This window comes from Ipomoea nil, unplaced genomic scaffold (assembly GCF_001879475.1).
Source record: "Ipomoea nil cultivar Tokyo-kokei standard unplaced genomic scaffold, Asagao_1.1 scaffold0632, whole genome shotgun sequence".
NCBI lineage: Eukaryota > Viridiplantae > Streptophyta > Magnoliopsida > Solanales > Convolvulaceae > Ipomoea > Ipomoea nil.
In genome coordinates, this window is record NW_017617060.1 from 30,985 (window position 1) to 56,890 (window position 25,906).

The 25,906-nt window shown below is 35.6% G+C and overlaps 1 protein-coding gene across 1 annotated transcript; it reads left to right on the plus strand.

Annotated features, from left to right (window-relative positions):
* The first annotated feature begins 880 nt into the window (after positions 1-880).
* Positions 881-25,236, plus strand: LOC109174324 (LRR receptor-like serine/threonine-protein kinase GSO2). Its single transcript, XM_019323557.1, has 2 exons — positions 881-2,586; positions 23,455-25,236. Exons 1-2 carry the CDS (start codon positions 1,045-1,047, stop codon positions 25,150-25,152), a joined length of 3,240 nt encoding a protein of 1,079 aa, XP_019179102.1. The 5' UTR covers positions 881-1,044; the 3' UTR covers positions 25,153-25,236.
* The last annotated feature ends 670 nt before the right edge of the window (positions 25,237-25,906 follow it).

The following is a 25,906-nucleotide window of genomic DNA, read 5'->3' on the forward strand; positions in this document are numbered from 1 at the left end:
TTCCTTCAAAAAAAAAAAAAAAAAAAAAGAAGACTAATGACTTGCAGTACTGCTATCATAGTTAACATGTATTTTGGGTTAGACTTGTAAGTCTTTGTCTTTAGTTGTTGACGCCTTGACGGAGCAAACTTACAATTTGGGGTACAATAATTTGGGGTTCTTAATAGGTTTAACGGGTTGACCCGTTAAGACACGAAACATAACGGGTCATTAACGGGTCAACCCGTTAACGACCCGAGATACGTTAAGGCTAAACACTAACTCGTTATTTTCGTGTCCGGTTTCGTATCGTGTTAACGGGTCGTGTCCATAATTGTCAGGTTTAACTAATACTCGACTTTGCAATTTATTGTAAATTGAGCACATCGATATTGAATATTGACCTGCCTAGCATAAAATTTAAATACAGATAGTGAAATTTAAAAACACCAGTGATGGAATTTGACTCTTTAGACTACAACAGATATGGAAAGTATAGAACAAATACTAACTTATAATAGAGTTAATTAATTGTATAAAAAAAGTCAAAAATGTAATGTTATAAAAATTATAAAGAATAATAAGACTAAATATCACAATAATTAAAAATTAAAAGTAGAATTCACGTGGGTTTTGCAACGTACAATTATATATTGGCAAAAACTTGTTTGAGACCGTCTCATGATCGTGAGTCGGATTGGGTCAAGATGAAAATATAATACTTATAGCACAAATGTCATACTTATATGCTTAAATGTAATATTAATTAAGAATAAAATTTTTATTACTTTTAAAGGTAAATGTAATATTTTTAAAGGAAAATGTAATACTTTTACAATTTGATTTAAAAGTATTACATTTTAGTATTTTATACCGATTGAGACATGCAATGCATTTTCCAGTCCATGTTTTTCGTAGTTGTCAAGGAAGCTTCCAGCCCATCTTAGTAATAGCTATAGCATATGAAGTTTGTATATATATCTATTATCCAGCAAACAAATAAACATAAGCAAAGCATTACATTTATAGTCATATATATATTAAGCTTGAAAAACTTTCCTCATAATGGGGACGACTTTCGTCCATCAAACTAGTTATTTCTTCATCATCCTCTTCGCCTTTGTGCTTATGGAGCTGTGCAATTGTAGCGGAAGCAACAACTTGGGGGTTTGCAAGGAGAGGGAGATGCAAGCACTATTGTGCTTCAAGAAGGAGTTTGAAGATCCAATGAATCGACTCTCCTCTTGGGTTGATGGAGTTGATTGTTGCACCAAATGGGAGGGAGTTATGTGCGACAATGTAACCGGTCATGTTGTTCAACTCCGGCTAACAAATCCCAACTTTCAGTTTGAGTTTGTTCATCTTCCGAAAGGTACACTCAGCCCTTGCTTACTAGAGTTGAAAGAATTACATCACCTTGATCTTAGTGGCCTTTATAAATATTTCAGTGGATCTCGAATTCCTAATTTCATAGGATCCTATGCAAACTTGCAATATCTTGATTTATCCAACTTGGGATTTCAAGGGATCATTCCCCCTCAACTTGGAAACTTTACAAGTTTGCACACTTTAAAATTGCATCCAAGCTTTTATGATACTAGTCTCATAAAAACTAATAGTCTTGACTGGTTGTCCAATCTTTCAAAATTACAGTTATTGGATTTGAGTAATGTTAATCTCAGCATGGCACATAATTGGTTAGAGGCCATTAATATGCTTCCTTCCTTGCGTGAGCTTCATTTATCTGATTGTGATCTGTCTAAACTATCCCAGTCACTTCGCCTTCTAAACAATTCTTTACTTGAAGTCCTTGATCTTTCCTATAATGAATTCAACACTGTTATTCCTAAATGGATGTTTAATCTCAATAACCTTGTTTCTCTTGATCTAACATCTTCTGGTTTTCTAAGTTCACTCCCTGATGGTTCTTGGAACTTGACATCCATTATCACTCTTAACATCAGTGGTAATGAAATGAATGGTTCATTACCTAGTCAATTGTTTGGTCTTAGTGGTTTGGTATCTATGAACCTAAGAGATAACCAATTTCAAGGTTCCTTGCCCAATAGTCCTTGGAACTTGACATCCCTGAGTATTCTTGACATCTCCAGGAATAATTTGAATGGTTCATTACCCCATCAATTGTTTGGTCTTAGTCACTTGGCATCTCTGGACATAAGTTTCAATCAATTGCAAGACCCTTTACCCAATGGTTTCTCAAACTTGACATTCCTTAAAAATTTGGATGTTTCTGGTAACCGCTTGAATTCACACATACCAAATCAGATTTACGATTTGACCAATCTAGAGTCACTAGGTCTTAGTGCCAACCAATTACAAGGAACCATTTCAAATTCTATTTCCAATTTGACATCTTTGTCTGTCCTTTATCTCTATGGGAATATGCTTACTGGAGAGATACCAAAGCAAATTGAAAATCTCAGCAAGTTGCAAGCGCTTTCTCTCTCTAGTAATATGCTTACTGGAGAGATACCAAAGCAAATTGGGAATCTCAATAAGCTGCAAGAGCTTTATCTCTCTGAAAATATGCTTACGGGTGAGATACCAAAGCAAATTGGGAATCTCAACAAGCTGCAAGAGCTTGATCTCTCTAATAATAGCCTTACTGGAGAGATACCAAAGCAAATTGGGAATCTCAGCAAGTTACAAGTCCTTGATCTTTCAACAAACAGGTTATGTGGACCTCTTCCTGAGAATTTGGGGTATTCATTTCCAATGATTGAAGAGTTGTACATTTCAGATAACAAGTTGGAAGACATAGTGACAGAAAATCACTTTGTTAATCTCACAAAGTTAACCACTTTAGATGCATCTGGAAATAGATTAACCATGCATGTCAGTCCAAACTGGACACCTCCCTTCCAACTTGATCGGCTTTATCTAAGTGGCTGGAATTTGGGTCCTCAATTTCCTCTCTGGTTGCAATCTCAACATCAAATTTCTGTGGTGGACATTTCTAATGCTGGAATAGAGGGTGAGCTTCCAACTTGGTTATGGAACTTTTCTTCTCAAATTGAATTGGTTAATGTTTCGCACAACCAATTGCGAGGCCAAATTCAAAATATACCTTTTCACTCAACTAGAGCGATGGGTAGACCTTTATTGGTGTACTTGGGCTCTAACCAATTTAGTGGTCCCTTACCTCGTATCCCTATCCACATTATTGAGTTAGACTTATCAAAGAATTCATTTTCAGGAAATGTTTCTAAGTTCTTTTGCCATGCACAAAAGGTGCCATATGAACTCAGAATACTTCATTTGGGAGGAAATGATTTATTTGGAGAAATTCCAGATTGTTGGATGCATTGGCCATACTTAATAGTCTTAAATATGAAGGAAAACAAATTGACTGGAAGCATTCCAAATTCTATTAGTCTTTTGAGTCATCTAGAATCTTTGGACATGCACAAGAACATGCTTTCTGGTCCTATACCATCACTGCAAAATTGTTCCTTCCTATTGAAAGTTGATTTGGCTGAAAATGGATTCACAGGGAAGATTTCAAGATGGTTGGGGACCTCTCTTTCACATTTGATAATCTTAAGGCTCCGATCAAATAAGTTTAATGGTGAATTGTCTCCAGAGTTTTGTCATCTTACATCTCTTCGCATTTTAGACCTTTCCAATAACAACCTCTCTGGTGTAATACCTAAGTGCCTTAAAAATCTCACCGCAATGATCAATGAAGGGGAGCTTTCAAATATATTTCTTGAAAGGGGGTATTCACTTTATGGAAGGGGTTTCGGTGAAAGTGCTCTAGTGACTACAAAAGGACACGAGTATGAGTACTGCACTATCATTTTAATGTTGCTTGTTAGCATGGATTTTTCTAGTAACAATTTTAATGGGGAAATTCCAATTGAATTGACGAATCTTGTGAGGTTGAGATCGTTGAATTTATCAGGAAACAAATTGACAGGAAATATCCCCATGGAGATGGGAAACATGAAGTTATTAGAATCCATTGATCTATCAAGAAATCAACTTTCAGGAAAAATTCCATCAAGCTTCTCAAGTTTGTCATCTTTGGGTGTTTTAGACTTGTCATATAACAACCTATCTGGGGAGATACCTTTAGGCACTCAACTGCAAGGCTTTAATGTTTCGTGTTACATAGGCAACAACCTCTGTGGCCCTCCGCTCTCAAAAAGCTGTAGTGTTGATGATGGTGAAATTCTCAAAAATGAAAACAGAATAGATGACGGTTGTGAAGTGGATTGGTTCTATGTTAGCATGGTTATAGGATTTGCAGTGGGCTTTGGATGCATCTATGGTTCTTTGTTACTTGTAAAATCTTGGAGGATTGCTTATTTTAAATTTTTAGATAAGAAGTTGAAGTCTTTTTTAGTATGGGCACATGCTTTGAGTGCTTAATGCTTCTAGCTATTTTCTTAAATGTTAGAAAACATCTATAAAGATTGAAGTTTGCGATTAAATATATTTTTATTACGTTGTAATTTATCAAGTACCACTAATTGTAACATATATTGTTGTAATTGTAAACCTATATATCTAGCTTTTAGTTGTACAAGTCTTCTGCAACAATATAATGAGTTTTAGAACATATTTTGTTGTCTATTGCGTATTCATTATAGTTACTGCTACAATAAGTGCATTTACTACTGCTCAGCTCCTTGGTATATAAAATAGATACTCTGATCTGTGAATTAGAAAAACTAAAGCTGTATTGAAGAAAATGCTACATGGAATCAATCTGGAGCAAGAAGTATTATACATGGTATTTTGTGGCTTTCCAATGGGTGAGCAGGAGGAAGAGAGGCATGTTAGACTAAAATATCACATGCATAATCTTATATGTGATAATAGGATCGTACTAACCTCCAGCCATAGTTCTTCTTACGGTTGAGCGATCCGGGCTGCTGCAGAGATGATAAGTGCTTTGTCTCTCACTTTACTCAGCTCTCTCTAGATGGTGTATGAGGTATGTAATGTGAGCAGTGAGAGGACTAGTGACCTTATATAACCACGGGCCATCATTGTGGTTGATTGTCTTTAGGTCTCCTAAACCCTAACTAGACTCCTAATCATAATGGTAGTCTAGTTGTTAGGTTATTAGTGTTGCACCACATATCAAATACTGAATATTATCATAACTTATCCTAATGTCATAATAATAGTAACGGATAAACGTTACATTCTCCCACTTGGTGCAAGCACTACCACTCAATAACAGAAAAACACCAACCATAGTGATATGTTCTCATTAGCACGAGTAGTATCCATTATGATCAAATGCAAACTGCCAATGAGCACTTAATTAGGAAACAAAACCCAACGAAATAAACCCTATGTTTATTCCAAGTCCCTGAAGTACATTTTCTCATCAATATGAAGCAAATGAATGTGTACACACTTAATTGAGAAAATGTCTGAATGCCAAAGAATTTTATTGAAACTGAATGTATATACAAATCACAAAGTAGATGAAAGTCTCATTTTCTAAACCAGATCCTTGAATTTAACTGAAGGCATGCATTTAGTCAAGGGATCTGCTAACACCAACCCAGTATTAATGTGTTCAAAGAATAGAACTTTATTTTTGACACACTTCCTAATTGCTAAGAACTTGATGTCGATGTACTTAATTCGACTCCCACTTTTGTGGTCTTAGCTAGGAAGACTGCAGCTGAGTTGTCACAGTAGACTTTCAATGGCTTAGATATAGAATCCATAATTCTAAGCCCCTAGTTAAAATTCTTTAGCCAAACACCCTATGAAGTTGCCTCGAAACTGGAAACGAAATCGGCTTCCATGGTAGAAGTAGCTATTAAGGACTGTTTAACACTTCTCCATGAGATAGCCCCACTGGCCACAATAAAGACGCACCCTGATGTTGATTTTGAGAATCAACACAGCCAGCAAAGTCCGCGTCTGAATAACCGACAAGATCTAAATTGTCCGTCTGCCTAAACCCAAGCTTGTAACCTTTGGTTCATCTTAGATACCTTAGAACCCTCTTTACAGCTCTCCAATAGTCTTACCCCAAATTGTGTTGGTAACACCCAAGCATTCCAACCGCAAAAGCAATGTCCGGCTTTATACAGACTCAAATATATCCAAGACATCCAATAAGGGATGTTCTCCATGGATTCTTTCTCCAAGTCATTTTCCGGACATTGGTCCAAACTGAATTTATCCCCCTTAGTTATGGGAGCAGCGTTCGGTGAACAATTTTGCATATGAAATCTCTCTAAAACTTGTTTATATAGGTTTCTTGAGATAAACCCAGTATACCCCGGGACCTATCTCTACGAATTTTAATGCCGATAACGTAAGAGGCATCACCCATATTCTTCATATCAAAGTTCATAGAAAGAAATTGTTTCACGAAGCATCCCCTTATCATTGGTGGCAAGTAAGATGTCATCCACATATAAAACAAGGAAACAAATTTTACTCCCACTCACCTTCTGGTATATACAGTTATCTGAGGGATTTTCAACAAAACCAAATGAAGAAATTACCCCATTGAACTTGATGTACCATTGACGGGAGGCTTGTTTTAAACCGTATATGGATTTCTTAAGCTTACATACTAAATGTTCACCACCCCTAGAAGAGAAACCTTCAGGTTGTTTCATATAAACCTCCTCTTCTAGATCACCATTTAGGAAAGCGGTTTTCACATCCATTTGTTGCAACTCAAGATTAAAATGTGCAACTAATGCCAGAATGATCCGAAGTGAATCTTTCTTTGATACAGGAGAAAATGTCTCATTGTAATCGATTCCTTCTTTTTTAGTAAATCCCTTGGCAACAAGCCGGGCCTTGTATCTCTTAATGTTGCTTAATGAGTTTCTTTTAGCCTTAAAGACCCATTTGCAACAAACGGCCTTGGCCCCATTAGGCAACTCCACAAGATCCCAAACTTCATTGTCCTTCATGGAATTCATTTCATCTTTCATGGCTTCTAACCATAAGTCAGACTGTGCACAATTTGTGGCTCGAGAGAATGTTTCAGAATCATTTTCTGCCCCTATGTCAGATTCTTGTAGATACGAAACATAATAACTAGGACCTGTTGATCGCCTTATCCGAGTAAACCGTCTTAATGTTGGACCTCCACCACCTTGCACAGGCTGCAGGTCAACTACCTCTTCAGGAACTGGTAGCAGTTCTTGAATTGGTTCAGTCTGCATCGGCTCAGAATCTTGCTGTATATCCTGAGTTGGTTCAACCATTGGTTCAAAATCTAGTTCAGGCGGTTGCTGTAAGTCCTGAAATGGTTCTTCCAAAGGTTGATCCTCAACAGTTTGTGGAACCTCAACGGTAGGTGGTATATCTGCAGGCATAACTAAAGGAGCACTGCGGATAAGTACAACCCCACCAGATGACGTAGAAGGTTGAGAGTCAATATGATCGAAGGAAGGAACTAAGTCCTTAAACCGATCACTCCCACTAATCAAGTCATCTTCAAGAAATTTAGCATTCCTTGATTCCACTATCCTAGTAGTATGAGATGGACAATAGAATCTATAACCCTTAGAAGATTGTGCATATCCAATAAAGAAAGCACTAATCGTCCTTGGATCAAGTTTCTTCTCGTGTGGGTTATATATCCTCACCTCAGACGGACATCCCTAAACACGCATATGTTGCAAACTCGATTTCCAACCTTTAAATAACTCAAACGGTGTCTTAGAGACAGCCTTGGTTGGAACACGGTTTAATATATACGTTGCCGTCTTAAGTGCTTCATCCCACAACGGCTTAGGAAGCTTAGAGTTGCTAAGCATACTCCACACCATATCCAGAAAGGTCCAGTTTCTTCTTTCAGCTATACCATTTTGGTCAGGAGAACCAGGCATGGTGTATTGGGCAACAATCCCATGCTCTTGAAGAAACTTAGCAAATGGACCAGGTGCTTGTCCATTCTCAGTATATCTACCATAGTATTCACCACCCGTATCAGACCTAACTATGTGTATTTTCCTGTTACATTGGTTTTCAACTTCAGCTTTAAATGATTTAAAGGCATCCAATGCTTCATGTTTATGATGAAGTAAATACACATAAGAAAAACTTGAGAAGTCATCAATAAAGGTGGTGAAATATTTCTGACCAGGTATTGTCATATCAGGACAACATATGTCAGTATGAATAATTTCCAACAACGTTGTACTTCTATTGGCACCTTTCTTTGACTTGTTTGTCTGCTTACCCTTAATGCAGTCAAGGCAAGTCTCAAAGTCAGTATAGTCTAGAGTAAAATGTACTCCATCCTTTACTAACCTTTTAATACGCTCAAGGGAGATATGACATAATCTCCGATGCCACAACATTGAGGAATTGTCGTTAATACTACACCGTTTGGTGCCGTTTTGAACATGTAAAGAATTGTAAACTGAATAATTCTTTAATTTAAGAAGGAAAAGACCATTAGACAATGTACCAGTACCAACACAAGTAGAATAACGAAATAACTTGATATTATTAGTATTAAATTCAAAAGAATAACTGAAGGGTACAAGTCTAGATACTGAAACTAAGTTCCTAGAAAAACTAGGAACATAAAATGTCTTTTCTAATGTCATTACAAAACCATTTTCCAAAACTAAATTGCAAACTTCAACAGCTTCGACTGGTGATGCAATCTTGTTTCCAGAGAAGACGCTACACTCAGTTCCCGTTGGCTGTCTCAATTTTGTCAAATCCTGCAAAGAGTTTGCAATGTGGATTGTTGAACCAGAGTCAATCCACCAAGAATTAGTATTAACTTTGACATATTAGATTTGAAACAAACAAAAGAAGATGGAACATACCCAAGCTTAGCCACAAGCCTTTGTTCCTCCATTGCACACATGGTTATCAACTCATTGATAGACCAGTCCTCTTTATGTGTGATGTAGGAAATCTTAAAAGGATTGTACTCCTGAAGAAGGGTATCAAGTGCAAAAAGCACCAAATAATCATCTGGTAGAATGATTTCCAACTCCTTTAATTGAGCCGCAATATCCCTGAGTTGCATAATGTGTTCACGCGTTCCCTTGACAGTGGAAAGACGCAAATTTCTCAACTTCATGATTAGAGTCATTGCCAAAACTTTTTTTGATTCAATGAAGTTATCATCGATAGCTTTGAGCAAATGTTTCGCTTTCTTAATGTCCTCAAAGCAAAAACGAATTTTTGTGGAAATTCGTGACTTAATGAAGATCACGCATAATCGATTGGATTTCTCCCATCGAGCGCGAAGCTGCTTGGCTTCGCCAGTGCTTTCTTCAGTAACCTCAGGGGGTTCCTCATTGAGAACAACGTAATCCAACTCTAATAATCTTAATTGTCTGAAAATTGCATCTTTCCACTCCTTGTGATTATCTTCATTAAGGATTGGAACATTAATTTGTGTTTGGGTGACAGGATGAGTTGCTGTAAAGAATAATAATTAATGCTTGGTTAGAATAATGCTTGGTTAGAATATTTTCGAGGCACAAAAATTAGAGAGAGATACTGAAGTACATAATATTACCAATGTAAAATTATGCGAAAGATAAATTCGGATGCCATAAAAATTGCCTGTGGGCTAAATTTTTACGCATAATGAATTTACCAAAACTGAATGGTGGAAACGGAATGGGTGCGATTTTAATTTTTTTCCACCCTTAATGACAAAACTACCAAAACTATATGCCGATACATAATCCCTGTGGGCAAATTATGATCATAGTATGGTATTTCATCCTAATTAACCCTACAAATATAACAAAATTGCCTGTGGGCTAAATTTTACCATATAACGCAGAGTGAATTACAATATTCTTGCATTTAACTTTATGTGAGTAAAACTTAATATGTAATTTTGGAAAAATTAAAGATGTTGTGGCTACTCTTTAATTAACCAAAGAACATAATCACATTAGCAAGAAAACCTAATAAACAAACAGATTAAACCAAAATATGATAGACAATCTTTAGGTATACTCCCAGGAAAGTTGGTCGAGACGAAGCTCGGTTAAATACCAACTCCTTAGACAGAGTAGCGTCGCAAGGGGACTAGTAGCAACAAGGCGTTTAAGCCAGGGCCATAGAACTAGTATTCCTCCCCAAGAAACTTCCCTAATTCATGTGTTCTCATTTTTGAAGTAAGATCGTTTGAAAGGCACTAATTCGCCTACAAGGCACTAAATCATGCATAACAAATAATTTAGACCTAAAAGGCTCTAAATTTTTCTTAATGAACATGCTTTTCTACAGGCATAATTATAACAGTCATATAATTATTGCAATAAAGAGATAAATAGCATGCTCAGATTATGCATATTACTCACAAATACTCCACAATTAAATTGTAACACTTAATACAATTTAAAATGAAAAACATTATTAAATTAAAATTCAACTGAAAAATTAAAACTGAATAATTATTCAAAGTTGAATAATAATTTAATAATAGACTTAATAAAAAAAATTTCAATTGGATAATTTAATTAGAAGAAGTCCAAATATGATGAAGATGTAAATCTGAATGAATTGATGTAATCCAAATATCAATTCAGGTTTGGCCCAAAACCATAACAGGCCCAGTAATTTTTTTAAATGAGCCCAAGTCTGGCCCAATTGGGCCAGACCTGGTCCATTAACTTAATTACCATCATCCATCATCATCTTCTTCATGCAAAGGCAGTAGCACAGCGACGAAGCAGCCAAGCCAAAATTTAATTATCCAATTTCAATTTTTTTTTTTTTTTGCTATTTCTTAATGCGGAAAAAGAAAACACCAAATTTCCAGCAACCCAGATAATTTAATTGCAAACTCAAGAATATTCACATATGTATCTCAATTATACAAAATCGTATACAACATATGTAAATATTTAAGCAATTAAAAAAAAAAAAAACTAGGCAGAGATTATTTATGGCGACTGATACCCACTGTTAGACTAAAATATCACATGCATAATCTTATATGTGATAATAGGATCGTACTAACCTTCCGCCGTAGTTCTTCTTACGGTTGAGCGATCCGGGCTGCTGCAGAGATGATAAGTGCTTTGTCTCTCACTTTACTCAGCTCTCTCTAGATGGTGTATGAGGTATGTAATGTGAGCAGTGAGAGGACTAGTGACCTTATATAACCACTGGCCATCATTGTGGTTGATTGTCTTTAGGTCTCCTAAACCCTAACTAGACTCCTAATCATAATGGTAGTCTAGTTGTTAGGTTATTAGTGTTGCACCACATATCAAATACTGAATATTATCATAACTTATCCTAATATTATAATAATAGTAACGGATAAACGTTACAAGGCAGACTTTGCTTCAAAGGCTGGCACCCTCATCAAAATCATTCTCCATCACAAACCTTTCTTTCTATCTCTTGCTACGAGCTAGCGAGGGAGGGCTCGATAAACTTGGAAGATGGAAGAAGATTTCATCCCTCCCAACTTTAAGAAAACCAAGAATTGATGAGAGCTTTGAAAATTGACTCATCTCACAACTCAGAAGCAGCTATATATTTGAATACAAAAAAAAGAAATAACAGTGCAAAACCGGAGTAGGAATATGAATATGAATTTGAATTTGAATAGGAATAGGATATAGCAGGGTGATGAGAAGACATTGTGGACTAATGATAGGATCGTTTTTACTTGGCCTATTGCAAATTTCTCTCGTTTTTCCTCCTTGCAGCCGGATGCTCTCCTCACACCCGGAGCTTCTCTAATTGCTGTGGATATTCTCTGAGGTAATCTCTATCCCTCTCTACTTCTCTTTCTCCTTCTAAGTGAAAACTTAGCTTCACACCTATTCTTTATATCACACCCTTGGCTTGAAAACATAGGGTTTATAGGAAAAGAATGCCATCAAATTGGATTATTGGATATTGTGGCCTTCCTTCTTGCTTGTATTTGAAATTTTGCCCTGCTCTCTGCATTGAAACCCTATGGCTTAGCCATGAGTGAAGTTTCTGGATGGGGAGAGTGGGGAAGGCTGTTACGGAGAAATTTTTAGCAAACTCATGTAAGGTATTGGAAATTTTTTCAACTTCAGACTAATTCATATTCAGAATTTATTTGTGATTACTATTTGAAAAATACTTAATATTATCTGTGTTTTTTTGTGGTTACCCTTTACATTAAAAACAACCAACCAGTGCATGTTTAAATCATATATATCAGATTCATGATGCCTTTGTATCTAAATAGTTCTATGTATTCCATTTGTTAGAAGCCTCACCCTGATTATCAAATGACGATCTAGAGGTGTCATTTGTGATCTTGATCCTGAGCCTTGAACAATCTGATCCAAGGGCACCTTGAAAACAGAAGCCATATATAGTGTGTTTAGTCATATCTTTGTCTATAAAGAATAGATTTTGATACATCTATCTTTTGTGTTTTTTGTTCTTACATGAACGGAAGAAAGGAAAAATCAGGATGCCTAGAATGTTGTTGTATCCATAGTTGCACTAGCAGATATGTGTGAAGTCTGTATTCTTTACGTTGCCATACGATCTGGTGGTTTATTTTAGTGTCTATGTATAAACTGAATTGCTGAATATTTTAGTGTTGATTTGAGGTTTATGATGAAACAATGAAAATTAAATGCAGGATTGGAAGCGGGCATTAAATTTCTGGTAAAAAAAAACTTCTTATTTAAAAAACAAAAGATAGGTATTGCATAACTTTTGATATGATCTAATCTTCATCTATGCAGATTCTTTTTTCCCCTTTGTTCCATATATTTTCAATGACCTAGCTGAGCTAATGCCAAATAGATTGGGACTAAGTCTTAGATAGTTGAGTTTGGTGACTGAGTTGCATTAGGAAGATGCTCAGTGAATGTATCTTTGAGATGTAAAAAGATGAACAACTTTTCTCTCCTTGATTATATGAGAACTCGGAGATGACACTAGATGTCGTCGTTTATCGAGCATTATGAGTTATTCTTTGGTTTTTTTTTTTTTTAAAAAGATAATTACATTAACTGGAATGTTTAATTATTCTTAACTACTTTATGCTTATTTGGGCTTGAACCCACAATCTCTACTATAATGGAGCAACTTGGTAGGCAATTTATATCGAGCAACTTGGTAGGCAATTTATATCGTCCGCCAAGGCGCGCATTGCATTGTGCTTCCTGGTGCTTCTTGTGTTGACTGTTAATATTTTTTTGGAAAATTCCGCTTTCCTGTATTGACTGTTAATTTTCTTTAAAAAAATCTCATGTTTCGAAAATGTACATAATTGTATACTAGAATTTACATAATTGTATAACAAAATACACATACTCTTTTTTGAAACGATAATACACATAATCTAACATACTACATAATACACATAAACTCTTAACATAGTACACATAAGTTCCATGTTTCGGATGTACATAATTATATAAAAAAAATGTACATAATTGTATAAAAAATATACATAATTGTATAAAAAATGTACATAATTGTATAACATAATGTACATAATCGTGTCGACTCCCTACACAACTTAACAAAACGACGTCATCATTTTGGGCGGCGCAAGACGCACAGTGCTATGTGCGCTGTGGTGCAGGGTATAACGATTGCACTTGGTACCATTGGACCACACGGTCCTTGGTACTTGGTCTTAGGTCCTGTGTCGACTGTTAATTATACATTACTTCTTTTTGGTACATACAATTATACATTACTTTACTAATATTGTATTTTTTTTATCTGACAAAATTATTCTTACATCATTAAATTTCAATGCATCCAGCCCTAGCCAAAACGACATCGTTTTGGTCTTTTTTTTTTTTTTTTTTGGAAATTCCATTCCCCGATTCTACCGTTTAACTTAAAAAAAATTCCCTTGTTTCGAATGTATATAAACTCATAACATAATACACATAAACTTATAACAGAATACACATACTCTAGCATAATACATAATACACATAAACTCATAACATAATACACATAAACTCACAACATAAAACACATAAACTCTTAACATAATACACATAAACTCTTAACATAATACACATAAACTTTTAACAAAATACACAAACTCTTAACATCTACTATACTAATAAGAGCCCAAGAGAGTTATAGGCCCAAGAGAGTTAGGCCTATAATGGGTAGAAAAAATGGCGGTCAAATTTTTTAATCAAATGAATCGCTCGGATTGATCAAATTTTAATTTTTCTTTAAGATTTCCTAATTTATCCTTAATGAATATGATTATCCGCTAACTTTTCCGTTAAATATTATGTTTTCCGTTAATTTCTGTTAGTTCACCGTTAACTTACTCATTGATTTCAATAAGAAAGATCTTAGGTTCGAACCCCATTCCAATCAAAGTTGGCATAATTAGTACTCTATTTTTTTTAATGCTACTAGCTCTATTAGTACTATATTTTAGTCTTATTAATTTAAAATAATAATTTAGTAGCTACAACAAAAAATAATACATATGCATTTCTTTAATTTAGAATTATGTGTCTACAATGTCTTTATTCAAAAAAAAATTATTCATTATCAATAAATTAAATAAGAGAAATAATTTCATTAGTTATATTGTCTTTATTTTTCTTCAATATAAAAATTCTTTACATTCAAATTCATCAATTGATTATATTCGCTACATTGTCCCTACAATGTCTTTATTAAAAAAAATTATTCATTATCAATAAATTAATTAAGAGAAACAATTTTATTAGTAATATTGTCTTTATATTTCTCCAATGTAAAAATTCTTTACATTCAAATTCATCAATTGATTATATTCACTACATTGTCTATTATCTTTTTTTTTTGTGCACAATTTTTTAATTAAATATCAAAGTTATAATACAAAATAATGTTATATATTTATTTACCAAGTATTTTATTAATACCATGAAAAAATTAAAAAAATTATAATTAGTAAAGCCAATCATATTAATTACTTGAGGAATTTGTTGACAAAGAGAGTATTCAAATCACACGACAAATTGAAGTGAGAATTATCTCACAATGTCCTTGTTTGACAATCAGCAGTTAGCGATTGGCTTTAGCGAATTATATTAGCAGATTTGACCAGCGAATTATATCAACGGTTGGTAAAAAGATATTTGAAAAAATTAGCTGTTTAGATTAACATGTAAAATGACCTAAGGGTATTCAACCTTGATAGCCTTATTTCACTTCAACTATATGATTGTGGTTTTCTAAGTCCGTTTCCTGATAATCCTTGAAATTTGACATCCCTTAGAGCTCTTCACATCTCTACAAATCAATTCCATGGCCATCTTCCCAATAGTCTTTGGAACTTGACTTTTTAGTCATACCTTGATCTCTCTAGAAATATGTTCACGGGGGAGATACTAAAGCCAATTGGAAAAATCAACAAGCTGCAAATAGTTAGCCTTTTTAACAACAAGTTATAATGACCACTTCCAAAGAATTTAGGATATTCGTTTCCAATGTTAGAAACTCTTCACATTACGGATAACATGTTTGAAGGCATAGTGACGGAAAATCACTTTGTTAATCTCACCATGTTGGGATATTTATATGCATCTAGAAATAGATTAACATTGAATGTTAGTCTAAATTGGATACCTCCGTTCAAACTTGATATGCTTTATCTAAGTGGTTGGAAGTTGGGTCCTCAATTTCCTACTTGGTTACAATGTCAACATACTATTATATTGTCGAGTTATGTCGGAATACAGAGTGAGGTTCCAAGTTGGTTTTGGAGATCTTTTGAATTTTGTTTCCTTAATCTTTTACACAACCAGTTGCGAGGTAAAATTCAAAGTATCTCAGAATATGACTTTGTGTACATGGGTTCTAACCAATTTAATGCCCCCTTACCTCGTATCTCTAGCTATACAATGGAGTTAGACTTGTCAAATAATTTCTTTTCAGAAGATGTCTCTAACTTCTTATGTCATACTTAAAATGTGCATATAAGCTTCAAATACTTTATTTGGGAGGAAATCGGTTATTTGGAGATATTGCCAATTGTTGGATGAACTGGCCACGGTTAAAAGTCATAAATATGGCCAATAACCAATTGATTGGAAGCATCCCAAATTCCATTTGGCTTTTGGATCAATTGAAATCTTTGGATATGCACAACAACATACTTTTTGGCCCTATACCTCCATCATTGCAAAATTGCACCCTTTTGTTGAAAATTGATTTGGTTGAAAATGGATTCACAGGAAAGATTCCAAGATGGTTGGGGACTAGAATTTTAGATTTGACAATTTTTAGACTCCGATCAAATAAGTTTTATGGTGAATTACCTCTAGAATTTTGCCATCTTAAATCACTTCGCATATCTTTCCAATAACAACTTAACCTCTCTGGTGTGATTCCTTGGTGTCTTAAACCTCGCTGCAATGATCAAGGAAGAGGCGATTCAAGATGGAGAATTTGAAATGGGTTATTCAATTTATTAATGGAGATTTGGTGAAAGTGCTATACTGACGACCAAAGGGATAGAGTATGAGTATTACACAATCATTCTATCGTCATTTGTTGGCATGGATCTTTCAAGCAACAATTTTTCTGGGGACATTCCAATAGAATTGAGAAATCTTGTGAGATTGAGATCCTTAAACTTATCAGGAAATAACTTAACAAGGAAATATCCCCATGGAAATGGGCATTTCGTTATATCTGATTATATATATATATCTAAATGAGTGTAAGTCTGAGTCAATCATTCCACTATTCAGTTGTCAAGAAAATAAATTGATTATCTTAAATTAAGAGAATATGCAAAATTACACGTATCATGTTAACAAGTTGGGTGAATGGCGGCGACGGTCCGAAGGTGGGCTACAAACAGGTGGACGGCGGCGAGCGGAGAGGATTCATACTCAACCCAACGATGGGATGAGTGTGAGGATCATCCGGTCTTCGAACATTGTGATAGTGAGGGTACAGCGGAGGAATCGATGGAAACATTGATTTTGCTTGTTGTTGACTTATCATTTTTTAATGATGATCGATGGTGCCAAATAAACAAAGAAATTGATTGAAGTCAAAATTATCATTTATTTTTATGAACAAACCGTATTATTGACACCGAACAGCCCGGCGCGTGACAAAGCCACCAAGATCATACAGGAGAGCTAGTTTAGCCGAATCTGGCAAGAAAGACAAGCTATAAAAAAAATCTGAGAAGAGCTATGAGCTAAGCCAATCGTTGCCTCACGATAGACATGCTTGATGGACGAGCCCCAATCCTCAAGGCGCGATCGAATGAAGACAATGGACTCTTCCAGCCTCCACGGCAGCCGTGTCAGCTTAGAAACCAGATTGGCAAGAGCTAAAGAGTCCACTTCCACCTCGTGCGGTTTCCTGGCGAACACATCACACCATTGAACCGCATGGCGTACAGCCCGGGTTTCAGCCTCCAGTGCTGTAGAAGCAGAAAAGCGAAAGCAGAGCCCCACCAGAAGCTGGCCGCGCGAGTCTCTCAAACACGCACCACCAGCCACGCCACTTTCTGTAAAAATAGCGTCGGTGTTGAGCTTGAGTCTTCCCGTCGGCGGCATCATCCACTTAACCCATAGAGTTACAGATTTCTGGGGAGGTGCAAAACGTTCCACCAAACCAGCGTGAACCAGAGCAGCATCTCGGGGACTACTGCAGCGAGTCGGCCGAGCTAAAGAAATTAGCATAACTTCACGCTTGATGTTGATGATGACTCCGACGGACGAGAATGGTGCATCATCATATAGGCAGCTATTGTAGGCTTTCCACAAAAACCATAGGATTAAACAAGGGATCAAATGAGCAAAGATTTCCAGAGCTGATCCCGGGGGTGTGAATAGCCACCACGAATGGCACCATGCACGGAGAGAACCTGCAGGGACACATAGCAAACCAAAAATGCCTTCAAAATGTCTCCAAATCTCCTGAACACTGTGACAGGTATGTAAGCAGTGGTTTAGTGAGGCTGATTGAGTTCGGCAGAAAGGGCAGATTGATGGCAGGTGAAATCCAAAGCTTTGGATGACATCCGGATAAGGGAGGAGATGACGAAGCAGCCTCCACATAAAAATAGAGACTTTGGATGGCAATCCCCCGCCCCATATGCATGACGATGACAAACAGCGTCCTTGCTTCGAGCGAAGAAGGTCATAAGCTGTTGAGAAAGTGAAATCCCCGTAAGTTGAGGGAGCCCAAATAGGATTCCCTGTAGAGGTAAACTCCACGTTGTCATTCACAAACTCTAGTTGTTGCTGCATTCTTCTCCAAGTAATTGAGGGAGCCCTGCGTGCGCGATTATCCGGATAGCTGGCATCCAAAAACTCGCTCCACACAGAGCCTCCGCGCAAGAAGTTAAATTGTAGCTTTGCTGAAAAAGCTTGTTGTATAGTCGCTAGCGAACGGACTCCTAACCCGCCCTCTTCAGTTGGGTAGCAGAGTTTCCCCCAAGCTGCCCAGTGCCTTTTATGATATCCGTTTGAAGACCCCCCAAAAAATCTTGCAAATTTGGATTCGAGAGACTTTTGTGTCTGTCGGGGAAGCATAATAGATGCCGCCGTGTAGAGGGGGATCATGGCTAGAACATGCTTGATTAATGTCAAGCGACCGCCGGGAGATAACAGCTTTCGTTGCCAGCCCAATCATTTGTTATCTACCTTCTCCAACAGATGTTGGTAGTACAACGGGCGGTTTCTCCCTAAAAATAGGTTCACACCCAAGTAACGGAAGGACAAATTCGATCTCTGCATGCCAAGAATACGTGTCATAGTGGTAGCCTGCTGATTGGAACAGTGCTTGGAAACAACGAAGAAACTTTTCCGAAGGTTAATCTTTTGGCCAGAGCTGTCATGGTACTGTGTGAGGACCTTTTTTCTTCTATTCACTAATTAGCTTTGGAGTTTTTCTTTAATTAATTTGCTGTATTTTATACCGAGTGAGACATGCAATAATGCATTTTCCAGTTCATGTTTTTTGTAGTTTTCAAGAAAGCTTCCAGCCCATCTTAGTAATAGCTATAGCATATGAAGTGTGTATATCTATCTATTATCCAGTGAACAAATAAACATATTTTCAAGGTTAACGAGATAAAATTTTATACACCAACAAATGCAATTTTTTTCTAAAGCACACAGAATTAATACTGCTTAAACCCATGACTTCCCCATTTAGAAGAGTCACTTCATGTCATTAGACCACAAGGTCATTGGCCATAATAGCTCATTTAGGGCAAATTATGCCGTGCATCTGTGTGCACCACACGAATGCAAAAACGACGTCGTTTTGAATAAAAACGTGCGTCCAACGGTCCAACTTAAAAAAAAAAAAAAAAAAGAATCAACTTCGATTCCCGTCAACAACATTATGTTGTGCATAATTTCTGAATATATAGTTATGCAACTCTGGATGTATAGTTATGCAATTATGGATTTATAGTTATGAAATTATGGATGTGTAATTATGCAATTCTGAATGTATAGTTATGAAGTTATGCAATTCTGGATTTATAGTTATGAAGTTATGGATGTGTAGTTATGCAATTCTGAATGTATAGTAATGAAGTTATGGATGTGTAGTTATGCAATTCTGGATGTATAGTTATGCAATTCTAGATGTATAGTTTTGCAATTCTGGATGTATAGTTATGAAATTATGGATGTTTAGTTATGCAATTCTAAATTTTTAATTTTTTTTTGAGTCGGCGTCAAAACAACGTCGTTTTTGCATCCGTGCACCATACATGGTGTACACGGATGCACAACATAATGACTCCTCATTTAGAACTCATTAGATATGCATGTTAATATAATTGTTTTTTTTTTATATAGAAAATATAACTTTAGCAAAAATTATTATATTAGATAGATCTACAATTAAATCAATAAAATAGTATACATATTAAACAGTTTGGTTGGCGTGAGTGGCCGTACACTCTCGATTTAAGAAAGGTTGTGAGTTTGAACTCCCTCTTGTATGGCCAGCACTTTGTGTAAATGGGGATTAATTAGTCTCTGTTAATACATGAATTTTAATAGATTTTTAACGAGTCAACCTGTTAATGACGTGGAATATATTAAAAGTAAACACTAACTCGTTATTGTGGGTCTAATTTCGCATCATGTTAACAAGTTGTATCACAAAGTTTCCTAAGTCTAGGCTATGGCTCCCAGAAGAAGAGGCTATTTCCTGTGGTTGATGCTGATGCATACATTGACAACAAGCCTTATAAAGATGTTGGTTCTGCAAATGAAATGAAAAATTCTCCATCTAGATACAAGGAGAGAAGTAACGAAAAAAATTCAAAAAGTATGATTTTTGTATTTAAAGATTACAAGTTTGATTCTTGTTAACATTATTAATTTTAAGCGGTCTTCCTAGTGTAATTTATCTATCTTATGTAATTGTGGTCTTTGCAACAGGCTCTCTTAAATAATTTTTACAGATAAGGGGTTTTTCACCTAGTAGTGCCCGCAGTTTTACATATAGTCATCCAAAGAAAGAAAGAAGTAATAGTAATAGTAATAGTAATAGTAATAGTCAGCAACGAAGAAAGAAGAACCCCTCAAACGCACTGCTCGCAACTCGCCCACGCCCTCCGGTCGCCTCCGCCTCCGCCAGTCGCCGGCCTAGCCAGTCAGCCTTCAAGTACGTATGTTATTTATTTTATTTTATTTTTTTTTTCAGTTTTTACCTTTTACTTTTTAGTTTAGGTTTTGCTTTATTTTTTTTTCTTTTAAATCTTTTATTAAAAAAAATTAAAAAAGATGGCCGAGTGAGTAGAGTATGAATTTTGTATTTAAAGATTACAAGTCGATTCTTATTAACATTTTTTTTGGAGCGATCTTCCTAGTGCAATTTATATCTATTATGCATGTGGTCGTGGTCTTTCCAACATGCTCTCTTAAATAATTTTTACACAAAAGTAATATTTACCTAGTACTGTCTGTAGGTTTACAAAGTCATCCAAAGAAAGATTTTTTTTTTTTTAATTTTTAAAAAAATGTAAGGATTCCACCTATTAAATTTTGTGGTGTAAGATAGTTCCCCAAAAAATTGGTTAATGACAACTCAGCCACTCAAGAGTCAGGACAGTAACGACCAAAGAGTAAAGACTAAAGACTTGCAATGCTGATATCATAGTTAACGTGTATTTTGGGTTAGACTTGTAAGTCTTTGTCTTTAGTTGTTGACGCCTTGACGGAGCAAACTTACAATTTGGGGTACAATAATTCATTTCACTAAAAATTGGTTAATGACTGAGAAAGCTCAGGAATAATGACAACTAAAGACTAAAGACTCGCAAGTAACAATGCAATTATATATCAAATTTAACATGAATTCTGGGTGATTAAAATTACGTAACTAATACTCGACTTTGTAATTTATTGTAAACTGAGCACATCGATATTGAATATTGACCTGCCTAGCGTAAAATTTAAATACAGATAGTGAAATTTAAATACATCAGTGATGGAATTTGACTCTTTGAACTACAACAGATAAAAAAGTATAGAACAAATACTAACTCATAATAGAGTTAATTAATTGTATAAAAAAAAGTCAAGAATGTAATGTTATAAAAATTAAAGAATAATAAGACTAAATATCACAATAATTAAAAATTAAAAGTAGAATTCGCGTGGGTTTTGACAAAAACTTGTTTGAGACTGTCTCATCGTGAGTCGGGTCGGGTCAATATAAAAATGTAATACTTATAGCACAAATGTCATACTTATATGCTTAAATATAATATTAATTAAGAATAAAATTTTTGTTACTTTTAAAGGTAAATGTAATATTTTAAAAGGAAAATGTAATACTTTTACAATTTAATTTAAAAGTATTACATTTTAATATTTTATACCGATTGAGACATGCAATGCATTTTCCAGTCCATGTTTTTCGTAGTTGTCAAGGAAGCTTCCAGCCCATCTCAGTAATAGCTATAGCATATGAAGTTTGTATATATATCTATTATCCAGCAAACAAATAAACATAAGCAAAGCATTACATTTATAGTCATATATATATTAAGCTTGAAAAACTTTCCTCATAATGGGGACGACTTTCGTCCATCAAACTAGTTATTTCTTCATCATCCTCTTCGCCTTTGTGCTTATGGAGCTGTGCAATTGTAGCGGAAGCAACAACTTGGGGGTTTGCAAGGAGAGGGAGATGCAAGCACTATTGTGCTTCAAGAAGGAGTTTGAAGATCCAATGAATCGACTCTCCTCTTGGGTTGATGGAGTTGATTGTTGCACCAAATGGGAGGGAGTTATGTGCCACAATGTAACCGGTCATGTTGTTCAACTCCGGCTAACAAATCCCAACTTTCAGTTTGAGTTTGTTCATCTTCCGAAAGGTACACTCAGTCCTTGTTTGCTAGAATTGAAACAACTACATCACCTTGATCTTAGCGGCCTTTATAAATATTTCAGTGGATCTCGAATTCCTAATTTCATAGGATCTTTTGCAAACTTGCAATATCTTGATTTATCCCATTCGGGATTTCAAGGGATGATTCCCCCTCAACTTGGAAACCTTACAAGTTTGCACACTTTAATTTTGCAATTGAACATTGATGAAACGAGTGGTACTAGTCTCATAAAAACTAAGAGTCTTGACTGGTTGTCCAATCTTTCAAATTTACAGTTATTGGATTTGAGTTATGTTAATCTTAGCATGGCACATAATTGGTTAGAGGCCATTAATATGCTTCCTTCCTTGCGTGAGCTTTATTTATCTGATTGTGATCTGCCTAAACTATCCCAGTCACTTTCCCTTCTAAACAATTCTTTACTTGAAGTCCTTGATCTTTCCTATAATGAATTCAACACTGTTATTCCTAAGTGGATGTTTAATCTCAATAACCTTGTTTCTCTTGATCTAACATCTTCTGGTTTTCTATGTCCACTCCCTGATGGTCCTTGGAACTTGACATCCATTATCACTCTTAACATCAGTGGTAATGAAATGAATGGTTCATTACCTAGTCAATTGTTTGGTCTTAGTGGTTTGGTATCTATGAATCTAAGAGATAACCAATTTCAAGGTTCCTTGCCCAATAGTCCTTGGAACTTGACATCTCTGAGTATTCTTGACATCTCCAGCAATAATTTGAATGGTTCATTACCCCATCAATTGTTTGGTCTTAGTCACTTGGCATCTCTGGACATAAGTTTCAATCAATTGCAAAACCCTTTACCCAATGGTTTCTCAAACTTGACATTCCTTAAAAATTTGGATGTTTCTAGTAACCGCATGAATTCATACATACCAAATCAGATTTATGATTTGACCAATCTAGAGTCACTAGATCTTAGTGACAACCAATTGCAAGGAACCATTTCAAATTCTATTTCCAATTTGACATCTTTGTCTGTCCTTTATCTCTATGGGAATATGCTTACTGGAGAGATACCAAAGCAAATTGAAAATCTCAGCAAGTTGCAAGCGCTTTCTCTCTCTAGTAATATGCTTACTGGAGAGATACCAAAGCAAATTGGGAATCTCAATAAGCTGCAAGAGCTTAATCTTGCAAGAAACAGGTTATGCGGACCTCTTCCTGAGAATTTGGGGTATTCATTTCCAATGATTGAAAGGTTGTACATTTCAGATAACAAGTTGGAAGGCATAGTGACAGAAAATCACTTTGTTAATCTCACAAAGTTAACCATTTTAGTTGCATCTGGAAATAGATTAACCATGCGTGTCAATCCAAACTGGACACCTCCCTTCCAACTTGATCGGCTTTATCTAAGTGGCTGGAATTTGGGTCCTCAATTTCCTCTTTGGTTGCAATCTCAACATCAAATTTATGCGGTGGACATTTCTAATGCTGGAATAGAGGGTGAGATTCCAACTTGGTTATGGAACTTTTCTTCTCAAATTGAATTAGTTAATGTTTCACACAACCAATTGCGAGGCCAAATTCAAAACATACCTTCTCATTCAACTAGAGAGGTGTACTTGAGCTCTAACCAATTTAGTGGTCCCTTACCTCGTATTTCTATCCACATAATTGGGTTAGACTTGTCAAACAATTCATTCTCAGGAAATATTTCTAACTTCTTATGCCATGCACAAAAGGTGCAATATGACCTCAGACTACTTCATTTGGGAGGAAATGATTTATTTGGAGAAATTCCAGATTGTTGGATGCATTGGCCATACTTAGAAGTTTTAAATATGAAGGAAAACAAATTGATTGGAAGCATTCCAAATTCCATTAGGCTTTTGAGTAATTTGGAATCTTTGGACATGCACAAAAACATGCTTTCTGGCCCTATACCATCACTGCAAAATTGCTCCATGCTAAAGAAAGTTGATTTGGCTGAAAATGGATTCACAGGGACGATCCCAAGATGGTTGGGGACTTCTCTTTCATATTTGACAATTTTAAGACTTCGATCAAATAACTTTAACGGTGAATTGTATCCAGAGTTCTGCCATCTTACATCTCTTCGCATTTTAGATATTTCCAATAACAACTTCACTGGTGTGATACCCAAGTGTCTTAAAAATTTCACTGCAATGATTAAGAAGGAATTTTCATATGGATTCTTTGAAACGGGGTATTCATCAGATTTTGGGAGCTTTGGTGAAAGTGCTTTAGTAACTACAAAAGGACATGAGTACGAGTATTTCACTATCATTCTAATGTTGTTTGTTAGCATGGATTTTTCTAATAACAACTTTAATGGGGATATTCCAATTGAATTGACGAATCTTGTGCAATTGAAATCTTTGAATTTATCAAGAAACAATTTGACAGGAAATATCCCCGTGGAGATGGGAAATATGAAGTTATTAGAATCCATTGATTTTTCAAGAAATCAACTTTCAGGAAAAATTCCATCAAGCTTCTCAAGTTTGTCATCGTTGGGTGTTTTAGACCTATCCTATAACAACCTATCTGGGAAGATACCTTCAGGTACTCAACTGCAAGGCTTTAATGCTTCGTGTTACATTGGCAACAACCTCTGCGGCCCTCCGATCTCAAAAAGCTGTAGCAGTATTGATGAAGGTAAAATTCCCACAAATGAAAACAAAAGAGATGATGGTTGTGAAGTGGATTGGTTTTATGTTAGCATGGTTATAGGATTTGCAGTGGGCTTTGGATGCATCTATGGTTCTTTGTTTCTTGTAAAATCTTGGAGGATTGCTTATTTTAAATTTTTAGATAAGAAGTTGAAGTCTTTTTTAGTATGGGCACATGCTTTGAGTGCTTAATGCTTCTAGCTATACAGAGTTGGATGAAAGTTTAGAAGTGAATGACAATGTTATATTCTCCTGTAATATGGCAGTTATGACAGTAATAAATAAAGTTCATTCTTCTTCTTCAATTCCTAATACTCTGTTCTCTGAACTTAGCTTCATGCTCTCTATTATTCTGACAACCTGGGATAGAAGAGTTATGAATTCTAAGCAAGGGAATGGACATAAATACATCATTGCTAATAAAAGCATGTCTATTGCCTACTTCTGTTTTGCAAGCCCCCGAAAAAATCTCAATCATTTATATTAATGTGTGACAATTATATTTGAACTTTTAAGTTTTGGCAATTCAATATCAAACAATTTTGTCTTGTGAAGTTGTGATAGTTATATATCTATCTATGTATTACAATTATATCGAAACCTTTAGAATTTGAAAATTTAACACATCTTTGTATCTTAGCTTGTGACAATTGTATTGTATCCCCAATTATAACATCAAATTTCTGGGGTGGAATAGAGGGTGAGCTTCCAACTTCGTTATGGAACTTTTCTTCTGAACTTTTCTTCTGAAAATTGACTCATCTCACAACTCAAAAGCAGCTATATATTTATTTGAATACAAGAAGAACAGGAAATAACAGAGCAAAATATCAATATGAATAGGAATATCACTTAGCCACTTGTTATACCATGGAGGTATGGAGTAGGTTCACCTTGCAAGGTGAACCCTAGTTCTAAATTATGTATTTTTAATATTGGCCAGATT

Excerpts from the sequence above, each read along its gene's own strand:
- LOC109174324 (XM_019323557.1), top strand. The coding sequence starts at position 1,045 with ATGGGGACGACTTTCGTCCATCAAACTAGTTATTTCTTCATCATCCTC. Across the intron at positions 2,587-23,454 it reads ACAAGCTGCAAGAGCTTGAT|CTTGCAAGAAACAGGTTATG; the intron begins CTCTCTAATAAT and ends CAAGAGCTTAAT.